The sequence below is a fragment of the Nansenia antarctica genome, assembly GCF_963989245.1.
Source record: "Nansenia antarctica genome assembly, chromosome: 3".
NCBI classification, from domain to species: domain Eukaryota; kingdom Metazoa; phylum Chordata; class Actinopteri; order Argentiniformes; family Microstomatidae; genus Nansenia; species Nansenia antarctica.
This window is the reverse complement of record NC_137688.1, coordinates 58,210,014-58,231,520: the sequence shown is the minus strand read 5'-3', so window position 1 is coordinate 58,231,520 and position 21,507 is coordinate 58,210,014. Positions and strand designations below refer to the sequence as shown.

At 42.1% G+C, this 21,507-nt stretch overlaps 1 protein-coding gene across 3 annotated transcripts in view; it reads left to right on the top strand.

Annotated features, from left to right (window-relative positions):
- Nucleotides 1-914: 914 nt before the first annotated feature.
- The window catches only part of LOC308153463 (unconventional myosin-VI-like), a 72,621-nt gene continuing 52,028 nt past the window's right edge, over nucleotides 915-21,507 (top strand). For all 3 annotated transcript variants that reach the window (XM_080526617.1, XM_080526616.1, XM_080526615.1), the window contains exons 1-2: nucleotides 915-1,027; nucleotides 17,816-17,947. In XM_080526617.1, the coding sequence (XP_080382743.1) occupies nucleotides 17,834-17,947 (114 nt within the window). In that variant the 5' untranslated portion in view covers nucleotides 915-1,027; nucleotides 17,816-17,833. The remainder of the gene's footprint in view (nucleotides 1,028-17,815; nucleotides 17,948-21,507) is intronic.

Below are 21,507 nucleotides of genomic sequence, written 5' to 3'. Positions count from 1 at the left end.
TATGGTCACAGACAATGTTGTGTAAATATTTTACTAGCTTAAGTAGGATCAATGCACCTTTGCTTAGTCCGCTGCAATGTGACTGGCAACATCTATTGTCCTCTAAAATGTCAAGTGCATCCCTTTTGCCCCTTAAACAAGCCTTATTTTCTGTGGAATACAAACGCTGTTAGCAGTGCATTAAGTTACTTTGAATGTGGGGTGACCCAGTGGGGTGGTGGATAGACAAACAGAAACACATTTCAGCACAATATGCAATTATATTATGTATATGATGCAGGCTGTCTCTCATAGCTTACTTACTCCCTACATATGACAATGCATAATGGCTTTGACAGTGCATGTGCAGTGCATTGAAGTGATAAGAATACAAGGAGACATTCTGAGCCATTGTTTGTGTGTATAAACATAGGCAGATGTAGCTCTTGGCCTCTCAGGTGATTCTCTAATGGGATGCACAAATGCTGTAGCTATCAGCTTTCAGCCTGCTATTGAATAACTTCTTTAGGGGGGAGGGAAACGTGACCAGTTTTATGTTACTGGTCACTCAAACATTCATGACGGTCAAGTAGTGGTTTGTTATGTGGAAACATTGGAGATGTGTCTACAGTTGTATCAGTATTGCTCCAACCTTTCTTTGTCATCAAAGCATAATTATTTTAAAACATGTCTGCCCATTGAATCACATAAATAATAGTAAGACAAGATATTGGACCCAAACTATGGCTAGGTGCACGATCTCACTACTTCCTGAAAGGCAACTGGTATGAACATATCCTGTCTCACTATTGGTTTAATTGATTAATCAGCAGTACATCGTCAGTCAAGCGCTCCCAGCGGCCAATAGAGGCTAGTGCTTGTGTTGCTAGTGACGTCACGAACAATTCCCTGGACTTCTGAGGGAGTCGGAGATCGCTGCATGAAGGGGAGATCGGAGCTTGGATCTGCACCCGGCAAGCTATCGTGGAAACTTGCACTTTTATAAACCCAAACGAGTCACGGAGTGAGATTGAAGCGCAAACAGGAGGTATGTAACATTTGCACGCGTGCTTTTCTTAAATACTGAATTTACAGCAATTATTCAAGGCTTAAATAATAATGTTAGCTTATAAGGGTTCAACTTCGTTAGCTCGCTAACGTTAGCGGGATCCGTGGAAATGCACGGTAGCCTATTGATGCCAATGGTGGATGCTGTCAAAACACAGGAAGCGATTTCCATCACATCTATCCTTCCTTGAGGAAAACCGTAAACAAAGCATGGAGTGTGCAACTGAGCCGCATTTCTGCACAAAAGAAACGCTTTCTTCAGCACATTACAGATTTGTAATTATTTCAATGTAGGCCTATTGTGGAAAATTCGATATTGACAGACGCTCTTGCCAGGACAGTATGTGTGGCAATTACTAGGTTCATTACACCAGCAGCATATGATAGAGTTCTTTCGTGGCCTACTGTTGCAGAGGAAGAACATTAGCGCAAATGATCCGAATGTAAATAACCGTGATACAAGGCGGGTTGTTTTATAACAGTTCCTACATGTTCCGTTGATCAGACATGCAACATTGTATCATTGTCAATGGACATGCATAGAGTATCCTCACTAGCGCACAGTCGCTGAAATGTGTTTCCCTCTCTACCCTGCCTGTATATCCCTATACTAGTGTGTTCGGTCTTCTGTGTGACAAGGGATTCATATTGAACAGAGGAATAGGCCTGCACCTAAGTACTGGAAATAGACACCTTTAAAGAGATACACGTGACGTGCACTCATGTATGCATTGCAATAAGCCAAGCCTGTTCTACCGTATATCTGTATACTCCATATGGTCTGTCATTTTCTTTATGTAAGGATTACATAAGAGTTCAGTATATTTGTTCTATGAGACCAGACGACTGTTTCAAGAACTACATCAACATTTTCTGTTGAATTCCTTGTCTAGGAAATCACCAACAGAAAATGATTTGTCTCTATTTTTGGAAGGACTTTGACCTTTGTGTTTTATGAGTGAATTGGCATATCAGTCATGACACAGAGATGCTTCTCATTGTGACATAGAGCTGTTGTACCTGGGTTAACATCCTGCTAGTAAAAGCTGATGGGGTTCAAAGTCCTGTCATGAAAAGAACTCTTTACCACCAGCAATGATATCCTGGAATGTCCTGGCCCCCTGTGTTAGATATTGGTTGTTAGAGACATTTGCCTATATTTTAATGTCTACTATCAGGCCATGCATCCCTTTATTGTCCATTATGACTATTGTGAGTCAAGATTCACAAATGTCAAATTCCACTGTATCATAGGTCCATTAGTAATGTCCACGGTAGAAATACAATCAGAGACTCATACATGGGCTGTGTGAAACTGGGGACATTTTACTAGTATAACATCTCACATGGCCGCAGCCAGGTTTGAACCCCTCCCATCAACCATTAGACTACTCCAACAAAACAGCAGTAGAATGTGACCACACCGGGCAGCGCCAGTGATGACGGAATGGGACTGCGTAGTTCGTGTCTCTGGGGGTATAATATTAGGCAACAGGGGGGTTTGCTCCCCATTGATTTGCCCATGTGCCATTGTAATTAGGAATGTGATCTGAATTAGTCATGGCCCAGTCACCAGACTAAAGTCTCTGTTCAGTCAGTGTGATGAAGAGTGTCACCTTACACCGTCTGTGTTCCCAGGACCCTAGTCCAGGTGCGGTGTCTGTCTACTCTGTACTATGGTACTCTTACACACACTCAAACCACCTCCAACCAGGTTTATTGTGCAGGGCCGTAAATCCAACACTTGAGCTGGGTCTGTGAAAGCCTTGTATGGTTATTTTTTTTTTTCTGAGTGGGGCAGTCCCACTCATATTTTTCATTTTATAAGACAGGCATAGTGAAGACAGACAGGAAAGTAAGGAGAAGAAGGGAGAGAGGTCATGTCAGCAGGGGCATGGGCCAGATTCAAACCCATGCCGACATGGGCATATGTGCACTGTAGACCGCGGTGCTAGACTACTGGACCACCCCAGGCCACCCTTGTATGGTTCTTGTGGGGGATTTCTTGTTGTGCCAAAGCGCTCAGATTAGCAGCCAATGATGCTCCATGGGTAGTAAACTTATGATATGCCAAGGGCTGTTTTCTGCTCATAAGGTAGAAGTGATACCATCTATTAGCGTAAATAAACTGGAAGTGAACTGGAATGAACTGGAAGAAAGTTTGAACTTTAACACTTTAAAACAGGTTACTTCATTGCTGGCTCAGCTGTGAACGTAGCTGCATTGCATAGCTTCTGGCTCTTGGTTGTTTAACTACTAGGACATGCAAATGAACCCAGCCCATCATTATGGCCGGTAGTGTAACCATAGTAACATACTGCATAGGTCCTAGCCCTTCTCTGCCTACATTAGATCACGCGTCCCCGACCTTTGGAACGCATGGCCTCCCTCTGGAATGGAGTTATGCTCCCTCTCGCTGCCTCGGCTGTTGCCGTGGTGAAGGACCTCACCGTTTAGTCTACAGGGCAAGGCACGTGCAAAGTGTTGCTGATAGTGAGTGTGTATCTAGGCATTGTTTTGGGAGTTGGGCAGAGTATCAGTTTGTTACCACAATAATTAGGATTTTAATATTGTTCAAGACTGATTAGGCTACTGATTAGGCTACTTGAAGTTGGCACAACCCTAATACGTTTAATTTGAGCTAGATGTCACACTGAAGACAGGACATTGACATTATTTTATTCTAGTCTTACAGCAGTGCTCTAAGCTATACTAGCCTACGTGTTGTCTACAGAGGGAAATTTGCTGTTGATTCAAGCATGAAGAAATTCCATTTGTATAATATTTGTATACTATGAGTGGATTATTTATTCTCCTTCCATTACTTTTGTTAGGGTTAGGGTTAGCTAAGCCCAGCCCAATGCTCATGCGGCTTTATCCATGTGAAACTTTGACCCATATTAAACCAGCACTCTCCCTGATACATAAAAGGGAATGATTACACGGAAGTGTGTGGGTTATTTTGTCTTGTCATTGAGGGACATTCTTCTTTGTTTCTGTACAGAAAATATCTCTCCAGTCTCTCAGTTATATTATATCTATAGAACACACAAACATTCACTGTTCTTTTTCTGATTGGCTTTTTTACCATCCATTATTTACAGGCTCTCCTGTCGCCATGAAATATGTATAGCTTTTTCTAAACGTAGCCTAGCTCTCCCCTGTGCTAGCCCTCCTGCCCTGCTGTGCAACTAGTGCCTTTACGAAACAACAGTCAGATAAGCAGCTTGTGTTGTGGCCTCCAGACTCCACTGACTATGTCTGTCTGCATGTGGCCTAATACTCTTGAGTGCCCACCTCTGTTTCCCTGCCAGTCCTATTTGGCTCCAGTGTCCCAATGTGTTTTCCAATGGCCCCTTTGGCTGGATAAGACAAATAGGCTCTGTCCTGGGAACTCCTTCCCCTTTGGTCCACATTGTCTTTTTCCTATCTGAGTGTCTGCATAGCATGACGCCACAGAGGCTTCCTCCCCTTTCATTTTGGGTGACTGGAGAGTGTCTGTGGACCATGAACATGCCATTATCTCTGGTGTATCTCTCTGAGGACCAGATCACACAAGAGAAAAATAAATGTTTGCCTGAGAGGACACGATTGTGGGAGAAGAGATTATGTTGTGTAGCTTTTGGCGATAGGCAAAGTTATCCGAGGGGTTAGTTGAGAAAGGACAGATTGCTCAGTGCCTCGGGCTATAAAGCTCCAGGGGTTAGTTTCAATGGAATCAAAGATTGTAGCTCCCACCAGAGTTTACATCTACTTGAAATTGATCTTGTACATTGCCATTGGCATTGTACAAGACCTGTAGAATATGTGCAATGTTTAACTTTTAGTGGTCCCACTGATGACCACCGTTTATTGGTGTTAGACTTTGGCTTATAAAAAATGTCAATTTTGTCAATATTTAAGCTACGTAACAGGTATTGTTGTACAAGCTCTCTGTAGTTAGGCATTGGCTTCACATCATCAAAAAGAAGTTCACTGGACCGGGAGTTGACAAAGAGGAGTGTTGTGGGGAGGATGAGGAGAGGTGTGGGGGGCGGGTATTGCTGTCCAGCTCAATAGCAAGAAGCTATTTAGTCTGCTGATCCTTTTACACTCCCAGTTTGGGCAAGGCTTTGCTGCAGGTGTGGTAATGGTGGCAATGCTTTTGAAAGTGCCCAATGAACATGACCCTGGTCAGCAGCATCTTCCCCAAACCAGACTGCCTGGCAGTGGCTTCTCTCTCTGGATGAAATCCCTATTTTACCACCAGTCAGGACCCCTGAAGAGAAAGAAACTACTGTACTACTACTATCTACTTTGAGAGACACCACATTGCCTAGTTAAAGCATGATCTTTGGGCGTAAACTTGAGGCATTAGCCTAAGCCATTAGGCTGAAAACCTGTTTTGTCAGGTATGATCCACCTACAAACAAACACATTAGGCGAATGACAGATGTTTTATGCCGTGGTGAGCGGACTATTCTTGACACACCTGTCTCTGTTTCTGATTTGATGATGTAGGCTTAACTAACTAACTGATTCCAATTAGACCATTTTATGACCATCAAAAGCATTATTGATTCATGATAGCAATCTGCTAACTTGCTTGTGTGAAGTAGGCTATAGGCTCCTCCTCTGCCACCTCCATTAGAGTTCATACTCCAAGCCATTTCACAGGCAATATTCCAGCCTCATATAATTATCATAAACAGTTATGGTTAGACAAGATAAAGAATAGGAAATGATCGCTGATAATGATTAGGCTCCAGACCTAGGCCTATTTATACAGCAACATAACCACGAACTGCTGCTGTTATTGAAATAGTTTGAGGCTGATTCAGGGGCTTTGAAGGCTTTAGATCTTGGAGTTCTGCCTCGGCAGATTCAACACTCTCTCTGGGGCCATTGTTTCTATACATAGCACTGGGTTTTGTGTCTCTTTTCACCATGTGACTTTCCTTTACCATGACAGTGAGCTCTTAGTGCCAGGCGGACGCGACTTCAACAATCCTCTGTTTGTCTCAGCTGAGGCAGAGTAGTGGGCTCAACATGCATAACTCACAGGCCATTCAAACACTGCTCTCAAGTATTTCCTCTGGCATGGAAGCATTTTTCCTCTCTTTAGATAGTCTGTCTTCCTGTCCCTCTGCTACTTAAAAACATACAATAAACTAGAACTGACAGCTGCTATTGGCTTGGCTTGAATGTACAAATGAAAAAGGTTTGGAGTCAGTACAGTAAGGCTATGTCCTCCCTTACACACACACACACACACACACACACACACACACACACACACACACTCACAGAGCCCTCCTTAAGCTCTTCCCATCTATGCCCCCAGCTGTTTGTCAGATTGTGGTGTCATCAGCAAAGAGAGTGATGTACAAGCGAGAGTAATCACCCGATCAGTTGGCTTATTTAAAGAGACTTGGGACCAGCTGAGATCCCCAATCAAAATATCAGCACTCACGGATGCAACTGTTTAGTCACAGTGATATGACTGTTATTCCATGTTCATTTTAAAGCTGTCTTGGATATTAGGATATGTCATGTAAGCCTATCCTCCCATAACGCTTGTGTTGTCTCCCAGAGGTACTCGACAGAGAAATAGATAAACACTTCTTTCCGTACAATAGCCTTATTATGCAATCTCAGTGCTTTGTCTAATCTCGCTAACTGCCTTTTAAGATTGTGCCGTAGGCCTAATATTACTCAAGGTCTGCATGTCAGAACCAATAGCAACTATTTGGCCTAGATCTATTTAGTTTGCTTTCTTTGCATTCTCTATGTAAATCATAAGAGGCAGGATTGTTTTGCAAATACCTTGTAGTTACCTCAGCGGTTATTGTTAGTGCAAAAGCATTATACAGGCCAGGCCAGGTGTGTTGTGTTGTGCCCTTCATTCTAAGAATCTTTTTCTCGTGAAAATGGCTTCCATGGTTTCCCAGCTTTTGGCTGGGCACTGCGGCTGGAGTTGCCATGCAGTAGTGTAGTGTAGCTACATTACCGCGGGACTGTCACAAGGCCAAGCAAACAACTCAACTGGGGTGTGCCCGTAGATTGGAAACACATTTTCCTAATACTCACAGCTTCGAAGCTGTTAAAGATTAGCCTGATTAGCTAGCTGAGGTGATTGAGAAATTGATTGTTTGAAATGAAATGAAATGAGATGGTGTGATGTGATGAATCCTGGCTTATTTCCCAGTAGCATGTGGCTATCCCGTGATCAGATGTGAAGAGGAGTAGCCTTTATTTCTGTACCATTATAGGCATCATATAAGAGAGAGGCTAATTAAACAACTGTTACTGTACTTTCAGATATCCAGGAAAGTCAGTCAGCCATATGTGAAATATTCCCAGTTATATGCTAGACTGATAGTCTGTTGCATTATTATTTATATTTGCATGTGAATGGCTCTGAGCAGATGTTGGTTTTCATCCCCAACTTAAATGTTACACACCACTGAATATGATAATGAACAAGCTATTTATATGCCATTTTTTGTGAAGGGACTCTGACAGAAGGAGAAACCGGCTTTGAAATGGGCCTTTAGTTGTTAGCCTAGAATAGTGCAGTCAGTCATAGTGATCATGTATTCTTTTGAACACCTATTTCACTTTTTAGATTGACGTCAATGTTATGCCATGACTCATAATTCCATTGAAGCCGCATAAGGCCTGTTGCACTTTGTGATGTTCAGCTAGAGTGTACAGTTGACGGTTGTGGGTGGGGATCAGGTTTGGTCCTGCCTCGTGCATCGCTCATTTGGGCTCCGAGCTGTTCTACTGACACATCAGTGAGGTTGAGAAAAATATAGGCCTACATGAAAATACACTGAAAAACAATGTTTTGAAAGCTGCAGTTTTTTTTAAATTATGAAGGCTATTGTACATTCATGAAGTGCTTGTTAACATGTTTAACGTGTACCTATTACACCCTAAAATCTAAGTTTAAATTTATAATTTCTAAGGTAAACTGTCCTAATTTTCCTAAAAAAAAATATAAAATCAGAGATAAAATCAGAAACCCATCATTTGGTGATCTATATAAAAACATGGATCTCTTTATTAAACAATAAACTATGAGTCCTTACTCAAAAAACTAAAGTAAACCTAAAACCTTTTTTTCTTTGAATAGAAAGAGTGAAGTGGGCTTTGGGTACGTTGGTTTAATAGGCATGCTTATTCCAGCCTTTTTGTTGCCCTCTTGTAGTTCTCTTTTGCACTTATTTCAAAACTTTGATAAAACACAGTTGTTGCTTCTGGCAGGTTCTCCGTAATGCATCCATTTTCTACTGAAGAACATCAGCACCACACCTTGAATGACAGCATGGAAATCGTCTGAAATAATCTATCTGGGTTCATTTGCTAAGCAATTTGTGTAGCCTATGTGTTATCAGGAAGTCTGAGGGATTGGATATTGACCTCATACCCTGATGTGGTTTCAGGAATTAAACGCTCAAATGGCTCTGCATCATCAGTTCTGATGTCATTGCCTGGGGAACTTCCGGGTCCTCAGGTTCATAGTATGAGGGCAGTCTGATTTATGTTGGGCGTGGGATTAGAGTCGTAACAACTGAGTTAGTTAGTAGTACAGCATGGCGCTGACAATGCTTAGGTTATCGGTTTGATACCCGTTGGGACCATATATAGCCTACTGAAAGATTAAGCACTAACTGCAATCTAAGTCGCTTTGGATAAAGGGGTCAGGAGGATAGGATACAGTAGTACAGTATGAGGAAGTTTTTTACAGCTCAGTCACTAAGTTACCACCAACCTTTGATGTATTTATTGTTTTCCCCACAGTGCCTGAATTGAACAATGTGTCACTCCTGAATCAAAATGAAAGCCCTCAATAGGAGTGATGAAGTCGTTTAGTCAGATTGTAGTCTGTGAACTTGATCGGGGATGGCCTCTCAATGAGGGGGTGGGGGCCTCTCAATGAGGACTGTGGAGTTTGTTTCAATGTATGGTTATGTTGTTTGGTTTTGGGCCTAACTGAATTTGGCCATGTTTGTGTGAAAAGCAAAGATTGAGCTCTCTACACACAGTACTAACTTGTTATCTAGGTTATGAATGAAGGGACCCATTCAAAACTGTCCAGCATTATGACGTTTTCTACTTTGACTTCAGGCCAAGAAGGCACTCTGGTTAAAAAGGAACACTTGGCCTAGCTTAAATGTCGTATGGTGCATCTGAAATTGGTGGGCTATTTTATCATTGTGGGCAACAGCATTGTGAATAAGTCTCTCTGCTTTTTAAAGGTGACAAGAAAATAAATATGTATGATCTCACTCATGTTAATAGGATCAGTTTGCTCCTTAGTGACATGGGAGAAGCTTAACTATGTTAGTTAGTACAGAGTGTGTTTCCGGAATGTACTTGTAGGTATTTGTTTCAATTGATGAAGCCTTTTGCTTTATAAGAGGGAAAACCCCTGTTGATTGAGTTACTCTGACAACTTACAAGTAGGCCTACATTTATTATATTGGACTTTATATTGGACAAACATTGTTTGTTTAAGTTTAATCCATTAGCATGGTTCTTTTAGTGGCCCCCTTAAAGATATTTTGATGTGGCTTTTTTGTCGTCTGATAGAATAAGGCGATTGTGGTGCATAGTAAGCGATTCCCAAAGCATGACCTGAATAATTGATAATTGAGCATTGAAAATCTCCCTTGAACACAGGCTGTGTTCTGGGGCCTGGCCGCACTCTAGCGATTTGTGTCTCAGGCAACAGAGGTCGGTCTGGGACAAACTGTGAGCATGAAAAACTTAACTGTAAGCAGAATCCATCCGCCTGTTGCCAGTTCTCCTGGGAAATCTATTCTATTCCCCTGGTTATAGTGCTCCTCAATTGGTGCTTTTCCACTACAGTGCCAGCCCGGGTCGACCCGGGTCAGCCCTGTTTATTATCCTTTTTCCATTGCCAACCGAGCTGGCCCGAAGCGAGCCGAACCAGGCCGAAAGGTACTTTTTTAGCTACCCTTCAAGAGCAGGAACTACAGGGCTGAAAGGTACTTTTTTGCCAGGCTGCGTGTGACGCGTGACGCTGCACACCGTTGATTGGTCAATGGAAATCGTCATCCCATGTTCATAGATTTCATCACTAACCGCCATTTTTAAATACCACAACAGATTTCTCTCTAGGAAAATGTCACTTACTGTTTCTGTAATAACGTATTAATAAAGATTTGAAAAAATATGATAACCATCGTATTATCTTAGTTTAATGTCATTTCAATGCATCATAGAACTTTTATTTACAACAAGCATAACAAAAAATCGCTATTATGGCGATGTCCTGTAGAACTGAAAGCGGCAGGTAACAGGCAGGTAACATCCATATGCTGTATATATAAATAATGTCGGTGTCGACCGTGATAGCAGTGTCGTATCGACACCATTCAAATGGTTTCAGATTCCCTGTCCTCTCCCCTATCCGGACACGTTTGAATTGTTATCCTAACCCACGGTAAATCACAGTTATTAACCCGCAAAGGGTGCCTCCGGGCACCGTCTTTGCGAGTGAATAACACCGGCTGTGAAGGTGGTACAAACACAATACTCCTTTGCTAACTTCACCATCGGTATACGGTCATTTTGAGCCCTTAACCACCGCGCTGACACCCCGAGAAGTTATGCTTTTAACCGTAAACTCAATGAACCGGGAGTTCACCCGCTGCTCTAAGCAGCAGCACGTCATGTAGGATATCAGCGGGGGGAGAGACAATTTCTACCCGGGAATTCGCTCCGCGCTGTGTCGACCGTGATTAGAGTGTCGTATCGACACCATTCAAATGGTTCTAGATTCCCTGTCCTCTCCCCTCTTGGGACACGTTTGAATTTTTACCGTAACCCACGGTGCCTCTGGGCACCGTCTTTGCCCGTTAATAACACCGGCTATGAAGGGGGTAGAAACACAAGACTATGCTGGCTACCTCCACCATCGGTATACGGTCATTTTGAGCCCTGAACCACCGTGGTGCCACCCCGAGAAGTGAACCGGGAGTAAACTCAATGAACCAGGAGTTCAACATGCGTCAAGTGCTTATATTCACTACGAGCAGTGTCGACATCGATCAGGCAGTAGCCATCTCATATGCTCATACAGTTCATAAAGCAGACAAGTGAAGGCAGTGGTTTTAAGGGTTCAAAAAACATGACTTTATTATGTGTACATAGCTTCCTCTCTCTCTCTCTCTCTCTCTCTCTCTCTCTCTCTCTCTCTCTCTCTCTCTCTCTTTCTCTTTCTCTCCAAAAAACCACGGTTAATAATATACCACATGCCAGGTATACGATAGCTTCAAGTTCCTCCATGTTGCTATTGTTGTGGCTGTGTTGTGTCTCTTGAAAATATACGTCACCACCATGGCGCGCTTTTATGACGCGTAACTCCGCCTACTATCTCCTACTCCTCCTACTCGTTCCTGGTCTCTTGTGTATAGTGGAAAAGCGCCAATACCCAGAACTGTTCAAAAGCGTGCCGAAGCGAGCTGACCCGACCCGAGCCGGGCCCTGTAGTGGAAAAGCACCAAATGTGTACTTTTGCAATGACAGTCTACTACAGCAGGGTTCCCACGCTGGTCTTAAAAAGCCGTAAAGTCTAAAATCCAGCAATCCGATTTATAAGGCCTAAAAGGGTCTTACATTTTAGTTATTCGGTCTAAAATTGAGGTGCTAGGTCTTAAAAATGAGATCCTGCAAGGAAATCAGTCCGACCACATCTATTTATTAGGGATGCACGATATTATCGGCGCCGATAATTATCGGCCCGATATTGGGAAATTAATGTTATTAAATATTTATCGGTTTTATTAAATTTTTGCCGATATAGAGCCGATAATATGAAGCCAGAAATATTTCCGGTTCCGGTTGTCGCGCTGATGATGCTGCGCCTGCGTACAGCCATGCAGTCAATTGGTAAGCTAAGGTAAATAGATAGCCAATGTTAGCTAGTGCTAATGTTCACCATCTCTGTAGTCTGCTCTAAAATACGCAATCAAACAGTGCAGGCAACCCATGCTGTTCTGTGAATGAGACAAGCTATTGACTGATGGCTTTCTACTGCCAAATCATATTATTACAGCAAACATGTCGGTAGTTTGGCATCTGTTCTCTGAAGAACAAGGAGAGGCTCATTCCGACATTGACTTCTGTTTTCGCGATTTCAAAATAAAAGCGCGAGCTAAGCATTGTTGAAAATGAATGACACATCGCTAGTCAACTAACACAGCTTTTGTGAGCCTGCTAACAATGTGAAGTAGTGTTCTAGTTAACTAGGTAACAATGTAAGCCCCGCGGTGGCGCAGCGGTCTAAGCATTAGCCTCTAGTGCAAGCTGCCCACCGGGGACTGGGATCGAATCCCGGTCTCGCCAGACCCGGATATGGCCGGGGCTCACAGGGAGCGGCATATTGAGCGGCATATTGAGCGGCATATTGAGCGGCTATAGGACTATTTCCGGACAAGGATCCGTCGCGCAACACCGCCCCCGTCTGGTGCTGGAATAACGGTGTCGGGCTCGAGAAGCCAGACAGCTAGTCTGCCTGGCTATCTCCTCTGGGGCTGCCGGCCACGGGGTCGTGCGGCGGATCCTACGCAATAGGCAGGGGATAATTGGATAATAGGTTGGGTTCAATTGGATACCAAATTGGGTGAAAAAGGGATAAAATCAGAAAAACAAATTTAAAAAAATAAAGTTATAGTTAACTAGGTAACAATGTAAAGTAGTGTTGTAGTTAACTAGGTAACAATGTAAAGTAGTGTTCTAGTTAACTAGGTAACAATGTAAAGTAGTGTTCTAGTTAACTAGGTAACAATGTAAAGTAGTGTTATAGTTAACTAGGTAACAATGTAAAGTAGTGTTGTAGTTAACTAGGTAACAATGTAAAGTAGTGTTCTAGTTAACTAGGTTAACAATTGGATACCAAAAGGGATAAAATCAGAAAAATAATAATAATATATATATAATGTAAAGTAGTGTTATAGTTAACTAGGTAACAATGTAAAGTAGTGTTGTAGTTAACTAGGTAACAATGTAAAGTAGTGTTCTAGTTAACTAGGTAACAATGTAAAGTAGTGTTCTAGTTAACTAGGTAACAATGTAAAGTAGTGTTATAGTTAACTAGGTAACAATGTAAAGTAGTGTTCTAGTTAACTAGGTAACAATGTAAAGTAGTGTTATAGTTAACTAGGTAGCAGTGGGGATTAGTACTCACCCAATCCATGCATTGCAATAGTTTGGCTTGACTAGCGAGTGTGATGTGATTTTCAACAATGTTGAAATGTATTTCCTTTTTTTAAATAAATGAACATTTGAAGAGTCAGAAGTGTTCTCTTTGTTGTGTTAACAATAGTGATGTAAGTTAGATTTGGTGAGATCACTATGGAATATTAAATCATCAATCTTTGCTCACTACATAGCCTTTCTTACCTTCAGGTGTGCATGAACTACAGGTTATCAACTGTGAAATTATATCTGTTCTCATATCGGTTCTCATATCGGTTATCGGCCACGAGAAGCGGGTAAACATCGGTTATCGGTATCGGTTGGAAAAAATGCATATCGTGCATCCCTACTATTTATGTGGAAATTAATCAAGCTGGAACCAAAAAAATGCCAATTTGCTTCCTTTTTTTGCTTCCTTTTTTTTCTGTATGGCAGTGAAATCCCTAATTTCATCACCTTGAGGAAAAAGCTATCATATGGTGTCTCGAATAGGTCTAAAATTCTATTCAAAGAGGTAAAAAAAATAATCTAAAAAGGTCTTAAATTTGACTTGTTGAAACTTGTAGGAACCCTGTACAGTACATTAGAGGAAAAGAGTTCTAGCTTAAGACTCACTTTGAAGTGTGAAGAAGTACCATGTTGCTATAGGCTACTTGGTTTGAAGTTAGTTAAGTTGATGTAGGCATGTTTTTTCTAGCATGCTAAAAGTGGCCATGGGACCCATAAATTCCACTGTTTTGCACTCAACAACCGAACCACATCTAGCCAACCTCCATGGATACTAGGGGTGCAACGGTTGTCGGTTTTATATTGAACCGTACGGTTCGCCATCCATGGTTCAATACGCACTAGTGAATGTCGGTTTTCCGGTTTATGCTGCGTGAAAGTCGGTGGTCGAGTTTGTCTGGAACGCAGTTGCTTCTTGTTCAAATGTTTGTTCATGGCGAGCGGAGTTGAGAACATGGCAACAGTTTGAGGAAGCCCCGGATTGCTGCAAATCTACAGTCATTTTGGTTTTGGCATTGAATACAATGATGAGGGAAGGAAAACAGTGAACAGAAATGAATGAGTCGTATATGCGCATAATATGAGTGTAGCGACTAGATCAGTCAAGCAGTAAAGTTGCTGAGAGACACAAGCAGGGTCTGAGTTGAGGATTGTATGACCCGCCCAAAAACAATTCGCTTGCGAAAAAGGTACGTTTAGAGCATTTATTGAAATGTAACAATCAAACTACGTATGTAAACGTACAAAAATAATCCATACAAAATAACAATTTAAATAAACAATACGTAAAGAATATGCGTTCAACAAAAATACAGCGACCCATCGCACCCCTCTCTCTCCACTAACGCCATGCAAGGTGCACAGGTGCTTAAATCACTGCCCATAACCATGTGACATCTCAATACGGTGATCAAGGCAAAAACAATCAATCGAAAATAAACTCACAATAAACCCATTAGCCTAGTATACTAAATACTTTTTAAATCATATTCATGGCTCCTACAATGAGCATAATGCGTATATGGGCTACCAGCTGTCATGGCTACTTTTATTTCTTACTCTCCTTTCTTTACATTAGTTTTTTGTTTATATATATTTATATTTTTTATATTATACAATATACCAGTCATATTCTGGAATGTGTCTGAATGTTAAAGCTCCATAAGCAAAATAAAGTAACAGTTTGTAAATAAATAGTGGCATGTTGTTTTCCTCCTTACGCACAAAACACTTACTGAAACCGTGACCCAAAAACTGAGGTTCATACCGAACCATGGGCCAACCGAACCGTTGCACCCCTAATGGATACCCAATGTCCATAGCCTGCAATACCTTTCGGACATCAATAAGATACAAATTTGATGAGCAGAAGGCCCCTAACCTCTTACATTTCTGTCTAAAACTAGAGCATCCTTGTTGTTTTGGAAGTGCCTGTGTCATATTGTGTGTCTGAAATAGATAGGGAAGAGGATTATTGTCTCTATACAAGGGAGGTAGAGTTGTTTTGCCTGTTTTCACTCATGGTACTAGTGTGTGGCCTGCTGTCTCTTTAGGCTGTGTTTTATCACTCATGGCACAAGTCTCAAGCGCCTGCAGATTTCTCAGTGGGATGGCTGCTCATTGTACTGTAACTTTACCACGGTAACAGGATCAGCTGTTAGTTTGATTCATTAGCATCATAATTGGAGGCCTGGCCATAGTAATGGAGGAACATGTGGTAAACGTTAGAGCGCTAGTGTGCTTATTTGCTTAGTCCACAGGTAGCCTAGGTATACCGTAGTTCTTACCAATTACTACTCTGGTAGTTTGCAGTTAACATTCTGAAGGTAGTAGGAAAACCATTTTCTCAAAGAGAGTCAGATAACTTTTATATGGCAAAATGTATGCAGTGTGGAGGTAATGTGTATGCTTGAGCAATGAAAACATGATGCAACCTGACTTTAGGCCTTCATGTTTAGTCACGTTTTCAATACTCAAGCATACCGTACTAGCCTACCTCCACATTGTAAGTAAATCTACCATTTAAACGTTCTGTCACTCTCAAACTTCCAATAATAGTTTCTGTCCATGTCATATTAATTAATATACTTTAATATATATATATATATATATATATATAGTATATGTTACGGTACATGTGGGAATACGGTACATGTGGGAAAACTAGGGTTAGGTTAGGTGCTACGTCGACTTGGTACATGCTGGCATGTCTAACCCTAACCCTAACCGTAGCACCCTAGCACCTAACCCTAACCCTAGTTTTCCCACATGTACCGTATTCCCACATGAACCGTAACATATATCCATATCTATATATGTATATACAGTGCCTTGCAAAAGTATTCACCCCCCTTGGCTTTTTACTTATTTTATTACATTACAACCTGTAATAAAAATAAAATAAAAAGTCAGAATTTTATTTGATGAATCTGCACAAAATAGTGTTAGTTTTTAAATGAAATGAGAAATATATATATAAAAAAAGAATTTAAAAAAATAAAGAACTGAAAATTGGCATGTGCATATGTATTCACCCCCTTTGTTATGAAGCCCCTAAAAACTTCTGGTGCAACCAATTACCTTCAGAAGTCACATTATTAGTGAAATGAAGTCCACTTGTATGCAATCTAAGTGTCACATGATATGTCAGTATATACACACCTTTTCTGAAAGGCCCCAGAGGCTGCAACACCTAAGCAAGAGGCACCACCAACCAAACACTGCCATGAAGACCAAGGAACTCTCCAAACAAGTCCAAGACAAAGTTGTTGAGAAGTACAAGTCAGGGTTGGGTTATTAAAAAAAAATCTAAATCTTTGATGATCCCCAGGAGCACCATCAAATCCATCATAATCAAATGGAAAGAACATGGCACCACAACAAACCTGCCAAGAGAGGGCCGCCCACCAAAACTCACGGACCGGGCAAGGGGGGCATTAATCAGAGAGGCAGCACAGAGACCAAAGGTAACCCTGGAGGAGCTGCAGAGTTCCACAGCAGAGACTGGAGTATCTGTCCATAGGACCACAATTAGCCGTACACTCCATAGAGCTGGGCTTTATCAAAGAGTGGCCAGAAGAAAGCCATTACTTTCAGCTAAAAATAAGAAGGCATGTTTTGAGTTTGCAAAAAGGCATGTCGGAGACTCCCAAAATGTATGGAGGAAGGTGCTCTGGTCAGATGAGACTAAAATGTAACTTTTTGGCCATCAAGGAAAACGCTATGTCTGGCGCACACCCAACACATCCCATCACCCCAAGAACACCATCCCCACAGTGAAACATGGTGGTGGCAGCATCATGCTGTGGGGCTGTTTTTCAGCAACAGGGACTGGGAAACTGGTCCGAGTCGAGGGAAAGATGGATGGTGCTTAATACAGGGATATTCTTGAGCAAAACCTGTACCAGTCTGTAAGTGATTTGAGACTAGGATGGAGGTTCACCTTCCAGCAGGACAACGACCCCAAGCATACTGCTAAAGCACATTTTAAAATAACCCAACCCTGACTTGTACTTCTCAACAACTTTGTCTCGGACTTGTTTGGAGAGTTCCTTGGTCTTCATGGCAGTGTTTGGTTGGTGGTGCCTCTTGCTTAGGTGTTGCAGCCTCTGGGGCCTTTCAGAAAAGGTGTGTATATACTGACAGATCATGTGACACTTAGATTGCATACAAGTGGACTTCATTTCACTAATTATGTGACTTCTGAAGGTAATTGGTTGCACCAGAAGTTTTTAGGGGCTTCATAACAAAGGGGGTGAATACATATGCACATGCCAATTTTCAGTTCTTTATTTTTTTAAATTCTTTTTTTATACATATATTTCTCATTTCATTTAAAAACTAACACTATTTTGTGCAGATTCATCAAATAAAATTCTGATTAAAAAATGTTTAAATTACAGGTTGTAATGTAATAAAATAGGTAAAAAGCCAAGGGGGGTGAATACTTTTGCAAGGCACTGTACATGTACATATATCATTTCTTCATTGTGGCTTTAGTCGTGAACAGCCTCCTAACTGTCCCCTGTGTCTGTCCCATGTTTTCCAGAGCCTGTCGAGCGGCGCAATGGAGGACGGGAAGCCGGTGTGGGCACCCCACCCAACAGATGGGTTCCAGCTGGGGACCATAGTGGACATAGGAGCAGACAGCCTGACCATCGAGCCTCTGAAAAAGGGAAAGGTGAGTGAGCATAGTGCACAGACATTCATCACCACAACGTTTTACACACAATACAAATCATAGGGGCTCCCATCATCAGTGCAACATCTGCTTTCAAAAAAATATATTTTTAGTTAAGAGACGGCACCTTCTGCCACTGATACAAGGTTAGGTCACAGTGTCTCTGCTGAAGTGGCTTTTACCTGGTCAAGCAGTTTGTTCTAGAGGCCACAATTCACGGCGAATCCACTATTCCTCTTGGCTAAATAACGTGTCACCCTGTTCAAAGCTCTTGATGTTACCGACGTTTCTATGGTAACCCATACCTTCCTGCCTGTCTTAAACACTTTGTCACCAGAAGGACTCCGAAACGGAGTTTCCTCTTCAAACAATCTGCTCAATTATGTTGTTTACATATGGCCCATAAAGCACTGGGTTCTGTCAGATCCTTTATTATGAAGGAAACTGCGTCTGTGTGTGTGTGTGTGTGTGTGTGTGTGTGTGTGTGTGTGTGTGTGTGTGTGTGTGCACGTGCGTGGGTGGGTGGTGAGGTCCGCTCACTTGTAGCGGATGTGCTCATTCTGTGGATGTAAGTGGCAGTTCTGGGCTGCGGTTGGCCGTAACAGGGAATCTGAGACTGGCAGCACAATGTGCATTCTGTCCTGCAGCAGCCAGTTTGTGCCAGTGTACAGTACAAGGCTGGCAGACCCCTGGGGAGGGGGGGACGTCAGGAGAGAAGGCTGCTCGGTGCATGACACCACGTCACACAGCCACAATGGCCGACTCTGTGCCCCGCAGCGTTAGGTAATGTGTCCCAGACAGTTTCACTCTTGCCTTGATGTCAGTTTGAGAGAGAGAGAGAGAGAGAGAGAGAGAGAGAGAGAGAGAGAGAGAGAGAGAGAGAGAGAGAGAGAGAGAGAGAGAGAGAGAGAGAGAGAGAGAGAGAGAGAGAGAGAGAGAGAGAGAGAGAGAGAGAGAGAGAGAGAGAGAGAGAGAGAGAGAGAGAGAGAGAGAGAGAGAGAGAAAAGAGGCTGTGTTTAAATGCAGGGGGCATTGCGTCAGCTCCCCTTCTCCCTCCTTCAGTCGCCTCACATGGCTCAGGGCTAAAGAACCCTGCCAGGGAGATGAGAGAATGTGGAACATACCATGGCAGGAAAGAATGAAACGACGGTCACCTTGGCACTCCAACCTTGGGGTATTATTAAAACCCTCGCAGTGACTCTGTAATTGGAGAGACTAAAATATGTTGCCCAGCGATGGGAGAAGCTGGTAGGGCCCCATGACGACTGGAGCTGGTTGTGTTCGCCCTACAGGTCACAGGCACACAAACTAACCCACAGACTCGAAGGTCACTCTACATGTGTGTTCACACAGACCCTCTCAAATATTTGTTAAACGTGGACCCTCTTAGAAGGTAAAATGGCCAACATTGTCTTTTAGCTTCTACTGTCTGTCGGTGATGTTAATGTTTCCATGCGGAAGAAGAATGTTGCAACAAGCTTTTGCCTAGCCTTGGTTGGTAGTGGGGAAAGGGATTTTCTTTTATAAGCATCATTGTATCTTACAGTTTTTTACGATTGCTAACTCACCATGTTCAATACTGAAACCACAGTTTCACAACTCTTCATACAGTCAGCAGAGCAGAAACCCATGTGAACAAAACTGTGACTCTTTCTCTGTGATATGTGCATTGCTTTCATACAGAATGCATTCAATGACTACGTTCTCCAAATGCCATAACACTTCTCTCATTCAAACTCCCCCACTTGCAAAATACTATGTATTTGCAACACATTTTTTCATTGCTAACATACTGTGTTCAAAACTCTGAAGAACACGTTCAAAACTGAATTATTTGGTGCAATTTTGCAGTAATCATATTCCTATCATATATGACAGAAAGCTCGCAATAAACAGTTTTTTTGCACAGTCTTTGAGTGTGCAGATGCTGTTATTTTGCACTCTATTGATACTCTTCAGTTCCAGAACCTCAGCAAAGTCTGATAACGGATGAGCGGTGGTATTTTCACTATTTGCAGTAATCATATTGAAATGTCTAGAAAATATTAGCAGAATATATACAATGAAATGAAATAGACTACCGGTAGATGCATTGCCAGGGAAGACATTAGATGTGACCAGATGCAGACCAGAGCAGACCAGAGGGTGGACCAAAACCCTCAGGAGTGAGACATTTTTGGTGTGATTGCTATTGTATTGTAGGCCTGGAATTTCAGTTTTTCTTTTTTATTTGAACTTTGCATCTTCCACTTTATTTTTCACTTTTCATTTTACACAAGTAAATGTAGTGTACTTTGAAGTAAATGTACCGTAACTTACTTTCTGCAAAGATACTGAAAAAAAAGGATAAAACAGAATACATAGAAGCAAATGATAGAATAAAGGATAGAAGCAAATTGCAGCATTTCTGATTCATTCTTGTTGCCTAATACTTTACAGTTGTACAGTCAACTATTCTGTCTATGATTACTATAAATCAAACCATTTTTATAATGAAATATTCATTCTTGTGAAAATCATTCAAACTATGTAATGCTCCCTGTTGTTAGTGTTTTGTAAGTCAGAATGTTATGAATGACAGTGTATGCTTCTGAGTGAACATTGTTGACAGTGTGTGGTTGAATGAGCTTCTTTTGAGACATGAATGAAGTCATTGGCCAACATGAGTGTTACGAATGCAGACTGTATGAAGAGTTGTGAAACTGTGGTTTCAGTATCGAACATGGTGAGTTAGCAATCGTAAAAAACTGTAAAAAGCGTCGTTGATCCCGATCATTGTTAGCATTGCTGGAATTGTGGAGGGAATTAGAGTTTATTGTACAGAAAACAACTATTTCTCCCTTTGATGTTCTAGCTCAGTCTGGACTTTTGACACATGGGTTGCCTTGTTAAATAGTCACAAGCATGTGACCATGTGACCATGGTACCTTTCGACTTGCCAGTCTTAAAGAGAGAGAGAGAGTAGAGAGAGTAGAGAAGGGCCGAAAGTGAGAGTAATAAAGAAACTCATCAGCTTAACCATGAGCTTAACACGTGCTTAACACATAGCAACCTGCTGCTGTCAGCAGATTTTAGGATTCCAAAATAACTTCCAGCTCTAGCCAGATGTGTGTCCCCCCCCAAAAAAACATGTGCTACAAGTACAGTAACACACCAAGCACCAGCCTCACCGGCCCTGCACACTGAACCAGGGCACATGTGGGTGTGTTGTTTGTCCTGTACAGTGAATAATGCATGCTGGCTGTACTCTGGTGTGGATGGATGTCTCTGGGCCTGAGGAGGTGTGTGTGTGTGTGTGTGTGTGTGTGTGTGTGTGTGTGTGTGTGTGTGTGTGTGTGTGTGTGTGTGTGTGTGTGTGTGTGTGTGTGTGTGTGTGTGTGTGGGGGCTGCCTGACCTGCAGCTCTCGGTCACTCACAGCACCTAGAGCTCCAAGCCTTCCAGATCCTGTTTCTCCCCCCCCCCCCCCCCCCTCCAAATAATTCATCATTCCTTGATATGTCCATGCCCACGCACCAGGGGACTGCTGATTGAAGCGGTGCAGTTTTGAACAGTTGGTACA